Consider the following 15717-nt stretch of genomic DNA (forward strand, 5'->3'; position numbering starts at 1 on the left):
TTCACTAAGAACACCTGGAAAAATGAAAACTCTTATACTCCATTCACTCAGTTACATTCATCAAACTCATCTTGTTTGGTAAAGATTCCCCAAAGGGCTGCAGATAAAAAAGCAGGACTGATGGTGACCCTCAGTGTCAAGATAAAGAAGAGGAAGACTTGAACAATAGCAGAAACAAGACCAAGAATAGCAAGGACATTTATGAATAAGTGTTTTTTTGTTTGTTTGGTTTGTTTTTTGGTTCTGTAAATAGCAGCATTTGGTGTTTCACATAATAGGAACATACAAGATTTCAGCACCATTGTATATTTAAGTGATATTTGCCAAACTTATTCAGTGACAAGAATAAGAATCATCTGGGACCCTTGTTTTAAAATTATAAATTCTCACCCCCCTCATGTACACCTGTATTAAGTCTTCAAGGCCTATATTTTTAATAAGTGTTCCAGGTAATTTATATTCTTAGCCAAATTTAGGAAATACTGATTTAAAACAACTCAATATTAGGCAGGTTGTCATAATTTTAAGCTAATGTATTATATGGAATTTTCCTGCGTGAATAATAGATATTACCGTACCCTGTGGCAGAGGAAGTATAAATATGAATGTTGGCAGACTATCACATTTTAGAGATGATAGCTTACCTTTTGTGTAGATTTTTTTTTTTTTTTTTTATGGTACCTGTCCTATAAAAGCATTAGGTACCATGATGTGGAAATAAAGGCCCTCTCAGAATTAAGCAGTATTTATGTGAGGCAGATTGCATCTCTGTTTCCCTCCTTTTAGCCCAACCCAACTCTTTTCTGTTTCTTGCTCTCATTTTTTTTTTCTTATTCCCTCTGTAATGGAAATACAGAAATATAGCTTTGAATGAACTTACAATCTCATAACATGCTAAGAGTTTTAATTTTTAAATATGATTTTACCTGTTAAGCATAAAATGTAAATCTTGAAAAATGGTTAGGCCTGTGGTACTGGAGTTTAGTTTTCCTTTTCAGGTTCTCAACTGGGTTAACTTTATGTGGCCCAAACATGGCAACATCTTCCACTGTGAATCTAAATCTTTTCTCTTTATTTTGTGTGCCAGCTATGAACGTAGGTGATCTTCCTATCTCAATAATTCCTGAGTCTCAATAATTCTTTATCTCTGGTCATTATAGAAGTGAGTTGGTAGATTGCTTTTGTTATTATTGCTCTCTGAATACCTTTATCTACTATTTAAAAGATCTGTTGTAGAATTGTAAAGGGGGCTGGTATGTAGCTTAATGGTATAGCACTCAGCATGTGCAAGGACTCAAAGCAAAGAAAAAAAAATGCTCAGAACTATAGTGATTGCACTATTGTGAATAATGAGAATCTTTATTTATTTATTTTATTTTTTGGCCATGCTGGGGATCTAACCCAAAAGCCTTGGTCATGTCAGGCAGACACCCTGCCACTGAGCCTAGTCCTTGATTTTGTTTTACATTCACTTCTCAGAGGTGTTTTTCTAGTTTGTAGATGATCTAATTGGGATATTTTTAGTACAGTTGGCATTTGTGCTTATTCTGTCTTCCTTCTAGAATATATTTCCATGAAGAGACTTCTCATGTGCTGAGTTGAGTATGGTAGCACACACCTGAGTATAGTAACAGCTACTTGGGAGGCTGAGGCAGGAGGAGTATTGCATGTTCAAGGCCATCCTGGGCAACATGGCAAGAACAGTCTCAGAAAAATTAATTATAATTAATTAATTTGTTTTTACATGTTTCTTCAAATTACTGAAACTTCTGCTATTATCTTTGTGAAGTTCAAGTTGTTTATAGATTTTATCTAAAGACCAATCTGAAGGGACATCTCTTAGGAGAAGGATGTCTTTTCTTTTGATGGTAATTTTTCTCTTTGGATAAAAGTCTTATACTGTTATAAAGCAATCCAGTATTTGTTAATTGTCGCAAAATGAAGAGTCTCAAAAATACCTAAGCTAAGCTGGGCAGGGTGACAATTGGCCTATAATCCCACCTACTCAGGAGTATTGAAAGTTAGAGGCCAATGTTGACAATTTAGCAAGATGCCTTCTCAAAAATAAGAAGGGCTGGGGGTGTTGCTCAGTGATAGAGTGCCCCTGGGTTCAATCCCCAGTACTACCACCACCACTACCATAAAAAGTAAGCTGGCTTATTTTTATCTTCAAATAACTGGAACTTGTTTTAGTTCAAACCTCTAGTCTTGTTTGTCTGTCTTCTTTTTGGCAAGTCTGGTCAGTTAAAAATGAAAGATAAATCACATTGTCCTTCATCTCAAAAAATTTACAGTGTATCCAGGCAAGACAGAAACATATGAAAAGTAAAATAAGTGTATCAAACACTACCACTCATTATTAGAGCACAGGAATGATACCTAAATTTCTAAAAGAGAGAGTTTATAATTTGTGAACATATGAGCAAATATGAGCAGGTAGAATTACCATTCTCTCTAAGGCAGAAGATATGGCCTCAGCACCTTTCTGGCATCATCTAAGAAAGGCACATACATATCTGTCTTCTACTTAGGCACATTCCATTGTGCCCTAATTCTTTTTCACATTATCATGCTTAGTCTTTATTTCTAGTGAGTATCTTTTAGATTTTCTTGAGGATATTTTTTAGAGTCCTGAGTTATATAATCAGGATAGCTGACCATTTGGGCATACGAGTCTGATATCAAAATAGAGTCAAACTCTCAAAAGACTTCTGTTTTTTTTTTGCCATTGGAGGATGGGAAGTTGTGTTTGGTTAGGCTCTAGGAGTCAGAGTAGTTTTTCTATTTCATACCCCAAGCATTATCCCTCTCTATCTCACATTTCCCATTTCTTTCTTCCTCTCTACTCTGAGCAGACAGTAAAGTCAACTGATGGCCTCAATTTTACATATGGCATATGTACTGGTGAGATGAATTTACTATCCCATCTTGTAGCCTTCTAACCCATGGAGAGGCACATGGGTTAGCATTTCTTGGGACTGACTTTGGTCATTCCCCTTTGCACTAGGCCTTCTTTCTGGGCCCTGTTTGTTAAGCCATTCCTCTAATACCATTATTTGCCTATTTGGCTTTCTGGAACAATAAAGGCCTTTCTTCTTAAAGTTCTCATGCTTTCTGTTTCCTCCCTTCCTGAGCACTCTCTTTCTTTAATTCTACTGAAGATTATTGTTACAGAAATTGGCTTCCCAAACTATCAGGCCTCCTGAATTCTGCCTGTGTACACTATTTTATTTTTGCTTTATCCTTTTATCTCTCACAAGACCCACAGGGAAGTTGATCTTCTGTTCCTTGAACTTGGTCTTGTGACAAACTTCTGCCAAACTGCCTATCCCTCTGGGAAATAAGGTTCTAAAATGGGCCCCCATTCTGTTTTCCCCTGGGAAATTGCATTATGAATTCAGAGCATATTTGTGTATTATCAGTAACCGTTATCTATCTTATTGTATTGCATTGGATGGATGTAAGTTTGCACAGTTACATTTTTGTCAGACTTCTTCCTTCTCATTTGGGGATCAGTCCTCAAGACTAGCTTACTTTGGAGAAGTATGCTATAAGCTTATGTCTGTCTTTAACATTCAAGACTAGACTTAACATAAAAGTGCACCTAAAGAGCATATTTTTATATATTTTTTATGGAGATATTTTGAGAGACCATGAAAATATGAATTGGCCAGGCCATTCGAAGGTCTTTCCAGAGATCAAGTTTTAACTCTGTCTAGAACTGTTGTGTATGATTCTGAGAGATTGTGTTTTAGTTGTGAGTGATAGCATTGATGTACAACAGTTCTTGCTTAGGCTTCTACTAACCTTTACTAGTTAAAGGTCTACAGTGTTTCTGCCTGGTTGAAACTTACTAATGATACAATTTATAACAAAATGCTGGTCCAGAAAGATCTGGTCAGTATCTATTTATTAAACTTGCTTTCTTTATTTTCATTTCAGATTTGTCCAATATGTGCAGCGTTACCTGGAGGCGATCCTAATCATGTCACGGATGACTTTGCAGCTCATCTTACACTTGAACACAGAGCCCCTAGAGATTTAATATCCTTTTAAGAGGCAACAAATAATATTTGTTATTTTGATTATTTTTAAGGACAATATCCCCAAAAGAGAAAAACTAATCTTCAAATTATTTTTATTTCTTTTACCTTTTCCTAAAAGTGACACAATGTGAAAGGCAATTTCTTCTCTTTTTATATACTTAGGATTGTTATATGAACCATATTTGTTAAGTGAAAAGTTGACTTGCTCATCATCTTTAGTTCATTACAATCAAATTTTTTAAAGACAATTTGATCTTATAGGTCTTCTGGAAAGGTGATTTCATACAAAAGAGGAAAAGTGAATCTTAATTAAAAATTTGATTAGTTAAATATACAGGGGCTTTATTTGCTTTCCCTTCTCTGTTCCTCTGCTCCCTTACCCTTTTGTGGATATGGTATAATGGCAGGTGGGGCTTCTTTCCCTTTTGGGGGTCCCTTTCTCCTGAAAGAGCCATTTCTTCTCTGAGAAGTATAAAGTTGAGTCTAGTTCTTTCCTACTTTCATTTCTGCATACTCTTCCCTTTCTTAATAGTTCTTTGCAGTATTCTTTAAGACTACTGGATTGGTTACCAGAGCAATGAATTTTGTGGACTGAATGCTTTATAACTAGAAAGTTAGGAATTGTTTTTCTAAAACTGTTACTTATTAGAATCTTTTCTTATGAAGAGGTCCCAGTGTTTACTGAAGCAATTCAAGAGCTTAATCAGAATTTTTTTCTCTTGACAGACTTTCTTTTTTTGATTGTCCTATGGCAGTCAAAATCCAACCTAGGACCTTTTAGAAAAGAAAATGGTGATTTTTTTTCTCATTCTACAGTTCTCTTGCTTACAGTTCCCAATTTTCTAATTGGGATTATAGCTTTTTAGATTTAGGGGGAAGATAAGTGGGAAATAATTGAAAGATGAAGAAATGGTATAAGCCTGCAAAATTAGAAACCTGAGCCAGTCTAGGATCTGGTAGTCAATGAACAGAGGAAACCACTGAGACCTTTCTCTCTCCTCCTGTGCAGGGGACACTGAAAGCAGCATGAAGAAAGCAGTGATTTAATTTTTTTATTTTTCAGAGAATGAAAAAACTCCAGATGGGGTGAGAATACTTAAGTCTTTCAGTTACTATGCATTTTGTATAAAAGAATACTTTACAATATCCAGAAGGGTTATACTTGATACATACTTCACTCCATCTTCATGGAGAGATGAAACAAATTATTTAAAATCAAGGAGATATCCTGAAATTTTCAGCATATTCTAGAGATTCTAGTAATATTGGTGTTCATTCAATGGAATATTCCACATTATCTACATCTATTTTTTTACACAATTTTAATAAATGTCTTTGGTTACCAAGAAAAGATGAAATTATGCAAAACATAAGAATAATGTTATATGTTTTTTGATTTCTTAGAAAACAAAATGTTGCCATGGCAATTATCCCGAAAACATGTTCATTTTTCAGATATTTCCAATGTTGTTATGTAAGTTCATATTCGATATCGGGGTATCTTCTTTCTTTACCTCTTAAGCACCAGACTTTTTTTTTTTCCTTTCTCACCGTGTTGATGGATATCTTCCTAAAGTACACTCTACCTCCAGCTACTTTTTTTCAGTTGAGGATCCAGGGGGCATAATGGTCAACTAAGAATTCATCCCCAGCCCTTTCAATTTTTTATTTGGAGACATTTTGCTAAGTTGCCCTTGCTGACCTAGGAACTTGTTAATCCTTCCTCAGCCTCTTGAGTATCTGTGGTTCCAGGTGTGCACTGTCCCTGGCCTGCTTTTAAATATACTGATAATAATATCACTTTCTATGGAAACCAAACCATAGTTACGAATGCCAATAAGAAACTACATGACAGTGGTATCCTGATGGCTTTGTGGAACCCTTCACTTATCCTTAAATGACTCCAAAACCATCAGCTGAAAAACTGGGAATCAGTAACACATTCTACATTATAAAGCTATTCTATTTGCTACTTTGAAAGAAAAGTTTCTTCTATAATATTTGGCTTCCTACCCTCAACATTCACACACAATTGCCCATGTGGAAACACAAGGTTGTCATTTTCAGTTTTGATAGCTATTTGCTACTTCAAATTGACTCACACTCAGCTGTGTGAGATGGGTTCCACTGTTGGAAATCTGATTTCTTGATAAATACATGCTTTTCTCTCTATGGTCCACTGACAAAAGAAACTCAAGAAAAAGTTGAAGACAAAGATTAAAACTAATAATCAAATGTAGTCTTTCACCTACTGAATTCATAACTGTTCCTTTTTTTATTTTAGATGATAATGATTCAATGATTATATGTTAATACAGCTCCTCAAATATAAAACTGACTCTCATTAACTGTGGTTACTTGAATGTAAGCATGTATAAAATTCAGTACTGAGAACAGGATAAGGGAATGTTCATTCACCTTGGGTATTTAACCAGGCAGTGTCTTTGACTTCATTTGGCAGCATTACTCTGGAGCCTGGGAAGAAATTCCTGTCCCTGCAGAGAATCTTTTTAAACTTTGTGCTTGTGCTTGCCTGCACTAGCATGCATACAAACACCCAAACAGTTACATAGGCACCATGCTTTATACTTGAGTATATTTTTAGCAATAATAGGTTTCCTAGAGTTGGGACATTTACATTCTCCTGTTTTTTTTTTTTTTTTAAATTCTTTCTTTTAGACAAGAGTTTCACTAAGTTGCTCAGGCTAGCCTCAAACTGTGATCCTTATGCCTCAGCCTCCTGAAGAGCTGGCATAAAAGGCATGTATTATATCATATAGCTACTGTGTTCTAAATTAAATGTGCTGTTTTAAAATGCTGGCAGCTTAGGAATTAATTCCTGTCTAGCAAGGGCTGATCTTTCTTTTTAATTTCTGTGAAATATTTGATCCTTTTCTTAACTTTTGAGTTATGATGAATCGAGTGGTGTTCGACATGTACGTAGAATGTTTCACCCTGGCCGGGGATTAGGAGGTCCTCGTGCTCGTAGATCAAATATGCACTTTACTAGCAGTTCTACTGGTGGACTTTCTTCTTCTCAGAGTTCATATTCTCCAAGCAATAGGGAAGCCATGGATCCTATAGCTGGTAAGTTAGTTTCACCTTCATGAAGGAAATAACGGGAGCTCATTTTAAAATGTTTTATGTGATCTTTGTCTTTCCTCTCAGATAATATGCTTATGTTTTTTAATAAAATTCCCAAATATTTATAAACATGAAAATTGTTTGTTTGTTATTCATGCATGTAGTACTATGATTCAAACCAGGGCCTCACATATGTTAGGCAAGTGCTCTACTGTTGAGCCACACCCTCATCCCCAAATGTAAAACTACTTTAGTAGTTTGCATTGGTCTGCATTTCTCTTAAGTCCTTAGGGGCATAAGATAATATAGAAAGGCCTAATGTGGTATTTATGGTTTCTATTGAAGCCCAAGAAAATCAGAATTCCATGGTTCAACCTCTAGAAGTACACAGATTAAAAAAACTAATTGACAATACTAAACAATAAAGCTTTTTCTCATGGAAGAAAGTAGGAATTTCTCTATTCTAGCCTTAATTTGAGAACCATATTATTGTGGAACACAGTTAAGGGAACATTTTTTAATAGTTTGGGGAAATCTGAGAATGACAATATTTTAGCCTGTAGTTCCTGGCTAACTCACTGAGTCTAGGGAATGAACAACCTGGAAAGATGGCAGCAGAATACAAGGGTCAGAATAAAATGTCAGAAATCACTATAGCCTGAGAATCTGCAAGAAATCTCAAGAATACAGGCAATAAGATTCTGGAAGACCCTGCAGATTTAAAACAACAGTATAGAAATGTGTACATGTGGTAGAATATGTATTTAGAAACTGTGATGTACCTTATAGAATTCTTGAAATATTGATACATCTAAATAGGCGATAGACATGCAGAGCAGTTTTACTCATAAAATGCTCTTAAAAATGGAAGATGTAGGCTGGGGTTGTGGCTCAGTGGTAGAGCACTTGGCCTAGCACATGTGAGTAGTTTGATCCTGGATTTGATCCTCAGCACCACATAAAAATAAATTTAAAAAAATAAAGGCATTGTGGCCAACTACAAATAAAAAATATTTTTTTAAAAATTTTATAATTTTATAATTCCAGATGTGCTTTGGACATTTAGATGTAGAACAACAAAAACAAACCTAGTGAACTGAGTTTTGGGGATTTGAAATTACCCTTTAGAGCCTTTTATAGAGGCTCTAAAGGGTAATTTCTGGAAACAAAAGTCAGAATTCAGAAATTCTCTCCATTACTTTGATTTTTTGAGGGGGAGGTGGTCAGGGGAAATGATAGTCTATATTTCATTAAATGGCAATGTTAAAAATCTGGGATAAAGCACCCATGAGCAAGAAAACAAACTGACCATGTTAGTTAGTTTTAATGATAAATCAGAGGCTTTGTTGGCCTGAGAGCATCTGTGAGCTAATGGTCATTCTCTGGTAAGCTAGATACTCCATGGAAGATGGTAATTACTTTACTCTCCTTAGATGAGAACACAGGGATAAAGGTCTACATTACTCTTGATCACTATAACCTTACTGACAGAAGACAGTCTGGATTATAACAGACTAAATAGATCACCCAGTCAGGTGCTGCAGGTTTCCTGGAACTTATTGAGCCCTACTGGTGGCATTCTAGTACTCTGGCAGGACCAGAAAGTACCAGAGAGAAGGCAAAGGTGAGTGAGCAAGGGTCACAGTCAGAAATGCTCTAGGCTCTTGGGTTTAATTCTAATAATTCCTTCAGTTATTTGAAGGAAGCAAACCATGTGAATTCTCAGTATGTGTCAGGCTCTGTTCTGAGAGATGGAAATATAGTAAACAGAGTATAACTTGTTCTCTGTTTTTGTGGAACTTAGTAATACTGAGAGGGCTTATATTATAATTGGACCTTTAAGTAAACTGCTTTAATCTACTAAATTTTTAGAGGAAGTTTACGTTAGTACTCGATATAAATAATTTTAAAAAATAGTCTCAAGTTTTGCTGAGAATAAAAATAATAGTGTGTAACGTTCATGTTTTTTTGCATTCCTGTACACAGTAATTTCTGCCTCCAAGAGACATTCTAAAAAGTATTGCACTCTTAGATGAACTACTTGTTGATACTACTTTTTGTATTCTCCCAATAAAAATATCATCTGTAGCATATTTTTTTCTTTGTTAAGTAGATTTTGATCATCTTCATTTTCATTTGCAGAGCTTTTATCTCAGTTATCAGGAGTGAGACGTTCTGCAGGAGGACAGCTTAATTCTTCTGGCCCTTCCGCTTCTCAGTTACAACAACTGCAGATGCAGCTGCAGTTAGAACGGCAGCATGCCCAGGCAGCACGGCAACAACTGGAGACTGCACGCAACGCAACCCGGCGTACTAACACAAGCAGTGTTACCACTACAATCACACAATCCACAGCAACAACCAATACAGCAAATACAGAAAGCAGTCAGCAGACTCTCCAGAATTCACAGTTTCTTTTAACAAGGTAGCTCCTTTATTATTATAATTTTTTTTGGGAGAATGAGTATTTTATTGGTACTATACAGTCTAAAACTTCTTCTTTTGAGCTTTCCAATTAAAACTGCATATTTAGTATTTCCCCCAAGATTTTGAAACATAGTTATTACGTTAGATAAACTAAGAATGCTCATCTTCTTCTCAAGGTGTACATCATCATCTAATATGAATTTTGTTTTCCATACTATACATAAGACTTAAAACACCATATATCATTTTATAGATGGGCATATTAGGTACATTTATTATCATAATTAACATTTCTTGCTTCTACTTGCCAATTTTAGTCAGTTGTGAAGTATTAAAAGGTACAGAAGACTTCATCATATAGTAGTTTTCTCCTGTGAATTTCTAAAGAAGCTATATTTAAATTCTTAAGGTTAATGCACAGAAGTAACCATTTTTTAAAAATGGTGTATCACAGTAAAAGTAATATTTATTACAGACAGTAAACCATTCCACTGGAAGAGTAGTGGTGACCAGAGTCTTAGGTGCAGTAAATAACAAACCTGGACCAACTGGGCTTTTAATGTAACAGAGAGGAATATACAAATCATAAAGCGAAGGACATTAATGTATAACATAGCTCTCTCAAACTCATTGTGTCTGATGGTGTATTGATTTCTTCAAACGAAGAAACTATTAAAATATCTACTTATATTTCTTTTATCTCACATTAAAAAATCTGTTAGTACAATGGTACATGTGTGTACTTATAAAGAACATATTGTGGATTTGGAATAAAAAGTGTTTGAGGACCCTGGTCTATAGCCCTGACTTTGCTATTTACTAGGTTTGGGCTTTGTTACTTAACTAGTTTACTATTGTCAATATCCTAGGAGTTTTGCCACATGAGAGAATTAAAGAGGATTAAATGCATTGGTAGACATTATCATCATTTATTATGGATCTAAGAAGGAAGTCCCATGTGAGGAATTTACCTTTGAATTATCTCTGCAGTGTCAGTAACTGCCTGCTTATTACCAGAAAAATTTTATTATAAGAAAATCAGAGCCATAGGTGGATCTACCAACTGCTATATAGTATTACCTGTTAGAGATTAACCAATAGTAAGTTTGTAACTTGTCATCCGTAGGCTCTTAAAAACTGGAAAAGGAGACCAACCTGTGTCTTTATTCACTGAGAGTTCACTGAACTATGAGTAGAAATTCTCACCAGCACCTCTTTTAAAAAGATGTCTTCCTGCCCCCACCCCTTATTTTCCCATTGTCTTTTAGCCCCAAACTACTAAGTGGGCTTGGTCTGGAATTTTTATTCTATATTGGACATCCTGCTCCTAGGGTGCCTGTGAGTACTTTCCTTGGATTTGAGTTGTCATTTTTAAAAGACACCCCATATCATCTGAACATGCGTGTTGGATAGTATCTTGTAGTTTGCAGATCATTTCTCACATCTTTTATTATATAATTTGATGTTGACTTACTTGATTTATCTAAGACAGTCTTTCCCCCCCAAAAAAAAATCACTAGGATTTTACATATTCTGAGGAATTTATAGTTATTTATTTATTTTTTCTTGTTATAAGTTTGGGGAAAACTAATTAATAAAAAGAAAGTTTATTTGCTGTTGGGCTCCTAAGAACTTCAGATACATTATAACATACATTATAAATATTTAAGGCAAGGAAAACATGTGCAATACTCACAGTGGAATTCCTGGTCTCACAAACACCAGCTAATTATGATATATGTAGGGCCTTATCTTTGTTCTCTCTCTTCTTTGACCATGGGCAGTTTCTATTCATCTTGCCTTGAAACTGATGGTGTGGACAGTTTCTTGGGGGCTCTAAGGGAGATGACCTTTTAGAAACTTACAAAGTGTGTATGTTCAGGCTTTTGGTGCTAGGGCCAGCTAGTTTTGCTGTCCCAATATGAAGATTCTCACAAGTTTGCAGTTCCTTTGGTCCCAAATCAAGTTTGTCCGTCGGGAGATCAAGCCCTAATACCAGATTTTATCTGCCCTTCAAGAATGAGGCATGTTCGTAGTTATTTCCCTGAAAATCAAAACAGTAATATTGGAATCACATGCTCTACAAAGTGCCAAAGTCTTCAACCTATGTATCTTGTAATTTGCTTGATACTGACTACGTGGTCTTATGTATATCATTTGTATTTCTATTACAGATATGACTTCTGTAGATTTTTTTTTTTTAAAGAACCTTTTTCAAAGCTAGGAACATATAATACATTTCACTTCTTAACAAATCTCTAGTTTTGGATTGAGAACATGTACATTACTGTTCAATTTCCATTTGTTTTCCATTCCCTGGTGATATTAATTTGATTTTAACTATGTATATTACCAATCATTTTATTTCAATGTGATTCGGTGGCTTTTATATAATTACTTCCAAATACTTTTGTTTTCTTTAATTTCTGAAATTTAAATCTTTTTATTTTTTGAGCTCTAGATCTAATCTTTCAGCTTTTAACTTAATAGTTATGAGATTTTGAGCAAGTTACCTATTGTTCCTTAACTTTTTACCAATAAGGTTTTTTCTTTTTAACCTATTCTCTGTTTCAGTTTTCCTTAAAATGTTGATAATATGTCTGATAGCAGTTAAAAGATTTAATATACACAAAAGCACTTAGAACATACCCTGATCCATACTACTGCCATTATGATTTTTGAATGCTTCTGGCCTTTCAATAGGAAGTGAGAGCTGGTTAGCAAGCATCATGGAGAATATCTGTCTCGCAGCTTGGGTACCCCTGGGCACCTGTCATGCATACCTGTCACACATGCATGCCTCTCAACTGTCCCCATCTTTTCTCTGTTTTGCTACTTTTCCTGATCCCAGTGTTCCAGCTGGTTTCCCTTTCTTTCTTAGCCACTAAAAGTGTAGACAAATAACATTACTACTGAAACTAAGTAAAATTTCACATATTTATTGGAGAATTACATTTTAAAATAATTTTAACAAGATAGTAGCAAGTGTTAACCTAGAATTTTCTATTAACATCTGTCCAGGCCTTGTATAGATAAGTCAAGTTTTCCAGCATAGCCCAGAATTCAGGAATGCATGCTTCGCTGAGCATCATGGGCAAGTGGACCTCATATCGTCCCTATCACACTTGGGTTTTTAGTAGAGAAAGTGAGGACAATGTGTTTTCTTGCTCTCTTAGGTTTTTGGACGTAACTTATTTTGGGAGGAATTAGTTGGAAGTAATTAAAGTCAGGAGAAACTTTAGGATTTTCTTAAGTGCGTATCCTGGTCATTATAGATTTTGATTTTGTGAGTAGGGTTGCTGCTTTCCTTTTTTAACATCTCACAGGTGAAATTCTGGGTAGAGAAATCACTATTTCCTCGAGCTTTTATTCTTTTAGAAACATTGTTTTTTCAGAAAAAAAAAATTGCCCTTGTTTTCTCTAGAGGGAGTGGAAGTCTAAATGTTGTTCCCCTCCTCCAATTGAATCTAATAAAGGCATAATTTTGCAACTCAGGGTAATAGTAGTATTGCTGAAAGTATGGGAAATTCATCTGAATATAACTAAGGTAACAATTTAGAGCAAGGTGTTCTATTTATACATCTTAGAGTCTGAATGCTGTCACTTATAAAGCTTGCACAGTGGAAGACATTATTGAAATTTGTCATGCCATTGTTCCTTGACTTTTTACCAATAAGGTTTTTTTCTTTTTAACTTACACAGGTTGAATGATCCTAAAATGTCTGAAACAGAGCGTCAGTCCATGGAAAGTGAGCGTGCAGACCGCAGCCTGTTTGTCCAAGAGCTCCTTCTGTCCACTTTAGTGCGCGAAGAGAGCTCGTCCTCAGACGAGGATGAACGGGGGGAGATGGCAGATTTTGGTGCTATGGGCTGTGTAGATATTATGCCTTTAGATGTTGCTTTAGAAAACCTAAATTTAAAAGAGAGTAATAAAGGAAATGAGCCTCCACCACCTCCTCTTTGATGACATCCCAATTCGCAGACAATGTCCTCTGTGCTGTATTTGCCAATGAAAGTGGACAACAACTATCTTGGGTTTGTTTGGTGATTGTAATTTCAGGTCTGTCACTCTTGTTACATTGTGTACATTCAAAAGGAAGAGAGAAAATATATATGATAATCATTTCCACTTAACTAATTTTTACTTCTAGCAGGTAAATGTAGGTAGCAGTGCAGGGGTGATCTCTGCTTCCTGTACCTTGACATGCAAAAGGCTCTCCTAATACTCCACATTCAAACTGAAGAGGAAAATTGAAATCTCTAATGAAGCTGCTGTGTGTATTTATGAATATTAATGAATAAAAACTGCTTGGATGGTTTACCTTAACTACTGCATGAGGTTTTTTGCAGCGTGCATGAGTTTTAGTGACCTTGTTATTTAAAAAATTAAATACAAGGAGTAAAACTTAAAAAACAAAGCCCAAAGCTTTCCTAAACATTATTCAATGGTTACGGGACAAAGTAGCTTTTGAATAATGTCTGCCTGAATCACCTTTCTTTGTGTGCCTCCTACTCACAAAGCCAGCTCTGCAGTGGAATCTGGGGTTGTATAGCCAGATGTGGCGCTCCACCCTCTGTGACTGTCCTGTTGCCCTGTTAGTCATCTTACCTGTGTGGAGCCCAGCCTGACTCTTTAAGTTATCTGTAGAAGACACAACAGTAAAGCTACTGTCAGAATCTGCTGCAGGGCCGTTTGTGTGCCCTAAAAACAAATCCTGTTTATGTTTGTTTAAAAGTTTTTACTTTTTGTGGTGGTTTAAAATTTTTTTTGATTGTTAAATATGTTTCATTCAGGTATAGATGAATTTCATTTATTCACTGTTCAACAAAGTTAACCTGAATTATGTTGTCTTTGTTTTTGAAATTCTCACATTCTCAATCATATTTTGTGTTATTTATGAATTTGCTTTGTATTTTGCTGAGACAGATCAGTATCAGAGGAGCTTTGAGGATTTGCCTTCCCAGGTTGTGTCATGATATTACAACCAAATTCTTAATGCTAACTTTAGCACCTTTTATTTATTGTTTTTTTTTTTCTTTCCTGGCATAAAAAGTAAAGCCTTTTAATTGAATCATGCCACCTATATGCCTATATTATTAATCCTATATGTAAAAAAATGTACAGCTTTTTGGGGTTTGTTTTGGATTTGAGGGGCCGGGTTATTTTTTATTTTGTGTTTCAATTTTTGTGCATAGACTTTCACAATAGCTCCAAGGCAGGGACAGTGGGTTTGGGGGAAGGGGGGCAGTTTTTGGAATGTAAATTTAGGACTTTTAAAAAAGGTGCGCACAGCTTCTGATAAATTTATACCTAGACTTAACCTAATCATGTCTTGTTCCAGTTCTCTTTTCTCTGAGCCCTTTTCTTGGTCTCCTCTCTCTCCATCCTTGTCCTTTCCTGTCTACGTTTCTCTGTTTCTTCAACATGACAAGCATACAGACTTGAACACCCTGCAGTGTTCTTCCGAGAACTGTGAAGTCCATGTTCATCCAAATGTACCAAAAAAGAAGTCACCCTCCATGTCTAAAAAACTGTTGCTTCTCTGAAACTTCAGACTCCCGTGATTTCCAAGCATAATAGCTTTGTTTCTGTAACAAAATGTTTTGAAAGAAAAATTTACACCAGGCTTCTTAGTTATACTAAAAGTCAAGTCCAGTAGGGATTTTCTTCTCTCTCTTTTTTTTTTTTTTTTAATTGGTTGTTGAGAAGTTTAAAATCCACTTTTCAAGCTGTCGTCTTTTCAAACACATCTTCTGCACATAAGTCACACATTTCAATAAAGCATTTTCAAGACTGTTGACCACTTGAATTTCTTTGGTGTTGTTGAATTAGCCTAACCTTTTCTCAGAGATTTTATATCTCAAATCAAGTATTTTTCTCTCTTTATGCTAAACATGGAGATCCTGATTTGTGTGAATGCAGTACTTTGGATGTGAGAAAGAAATTGCCAATTATGTGCTTTCCCTTTTCTGCACAAATTCTTGGAAAATGTAAGATCCTCCATTTTCTAACATGGATTTAGGGAACAACTGTAAGTCCATTCAGGGCAGTTTAATTTAGTTGATCAATTTAACACTTAAAAAGATCTAGAGATTCTTAAGATTCCATCTCATGTAGAATACTGTATATTATTTTTATCAGATATTTTACAAATACCTC

The 15717-nt window shown here is 35.4% G+C and overlaps 1 protein-coding gene across 2 annotated transcripts in view; it reads left to right on the plus strand.

Moving 5' to 3' along the window:
- The window catches only part of Kcmf1 (potassium channel modulatory factor 1), a 79138-nt gene extending 65254 nt beyond the window's left edge, over positions 1-13884 (plus strand). For both annotated transcript variants that reach the window (XM_027943799.3, XM_071601777.1), the window contains exons 4-7: positions 3943-4044; positions 6959-7133; positions 9273-9555; positions 13260-13884. In XM_027943799.3, coding sequence (XP_027799600.1) covers positions 3943-4044; positions 6959-7133; positions 9273-9555; positions 13260-13521 — 822 coding nt within the window. In that variant the 3' untranslated portion in view covers positions 13522-13884. The remainder of the gene's footprint in view (positions 1-3942; positions 4045-6958; positions 7134-9272; positions 9556-13259) is intronic.
- The last annotated feature ends 1833 nt before the right edge of the window (positions 13885-15717 follow it).

The sequence above is a fragment of the Marmota flaviventris genome, chromosome 14, assembly GCF_047511675.1.
Source record: "Marmota flaviventris isolate mMarFla1 chromosome 14, mMarFla1.hap1, whole genome shotgun sequence".
Taxonomy (NCBI): Eukaryota; Metazoa; Chordata; class Mammalia; order Rodentia; family Sciuridae; genus Marmota; species Marmota flaviventris.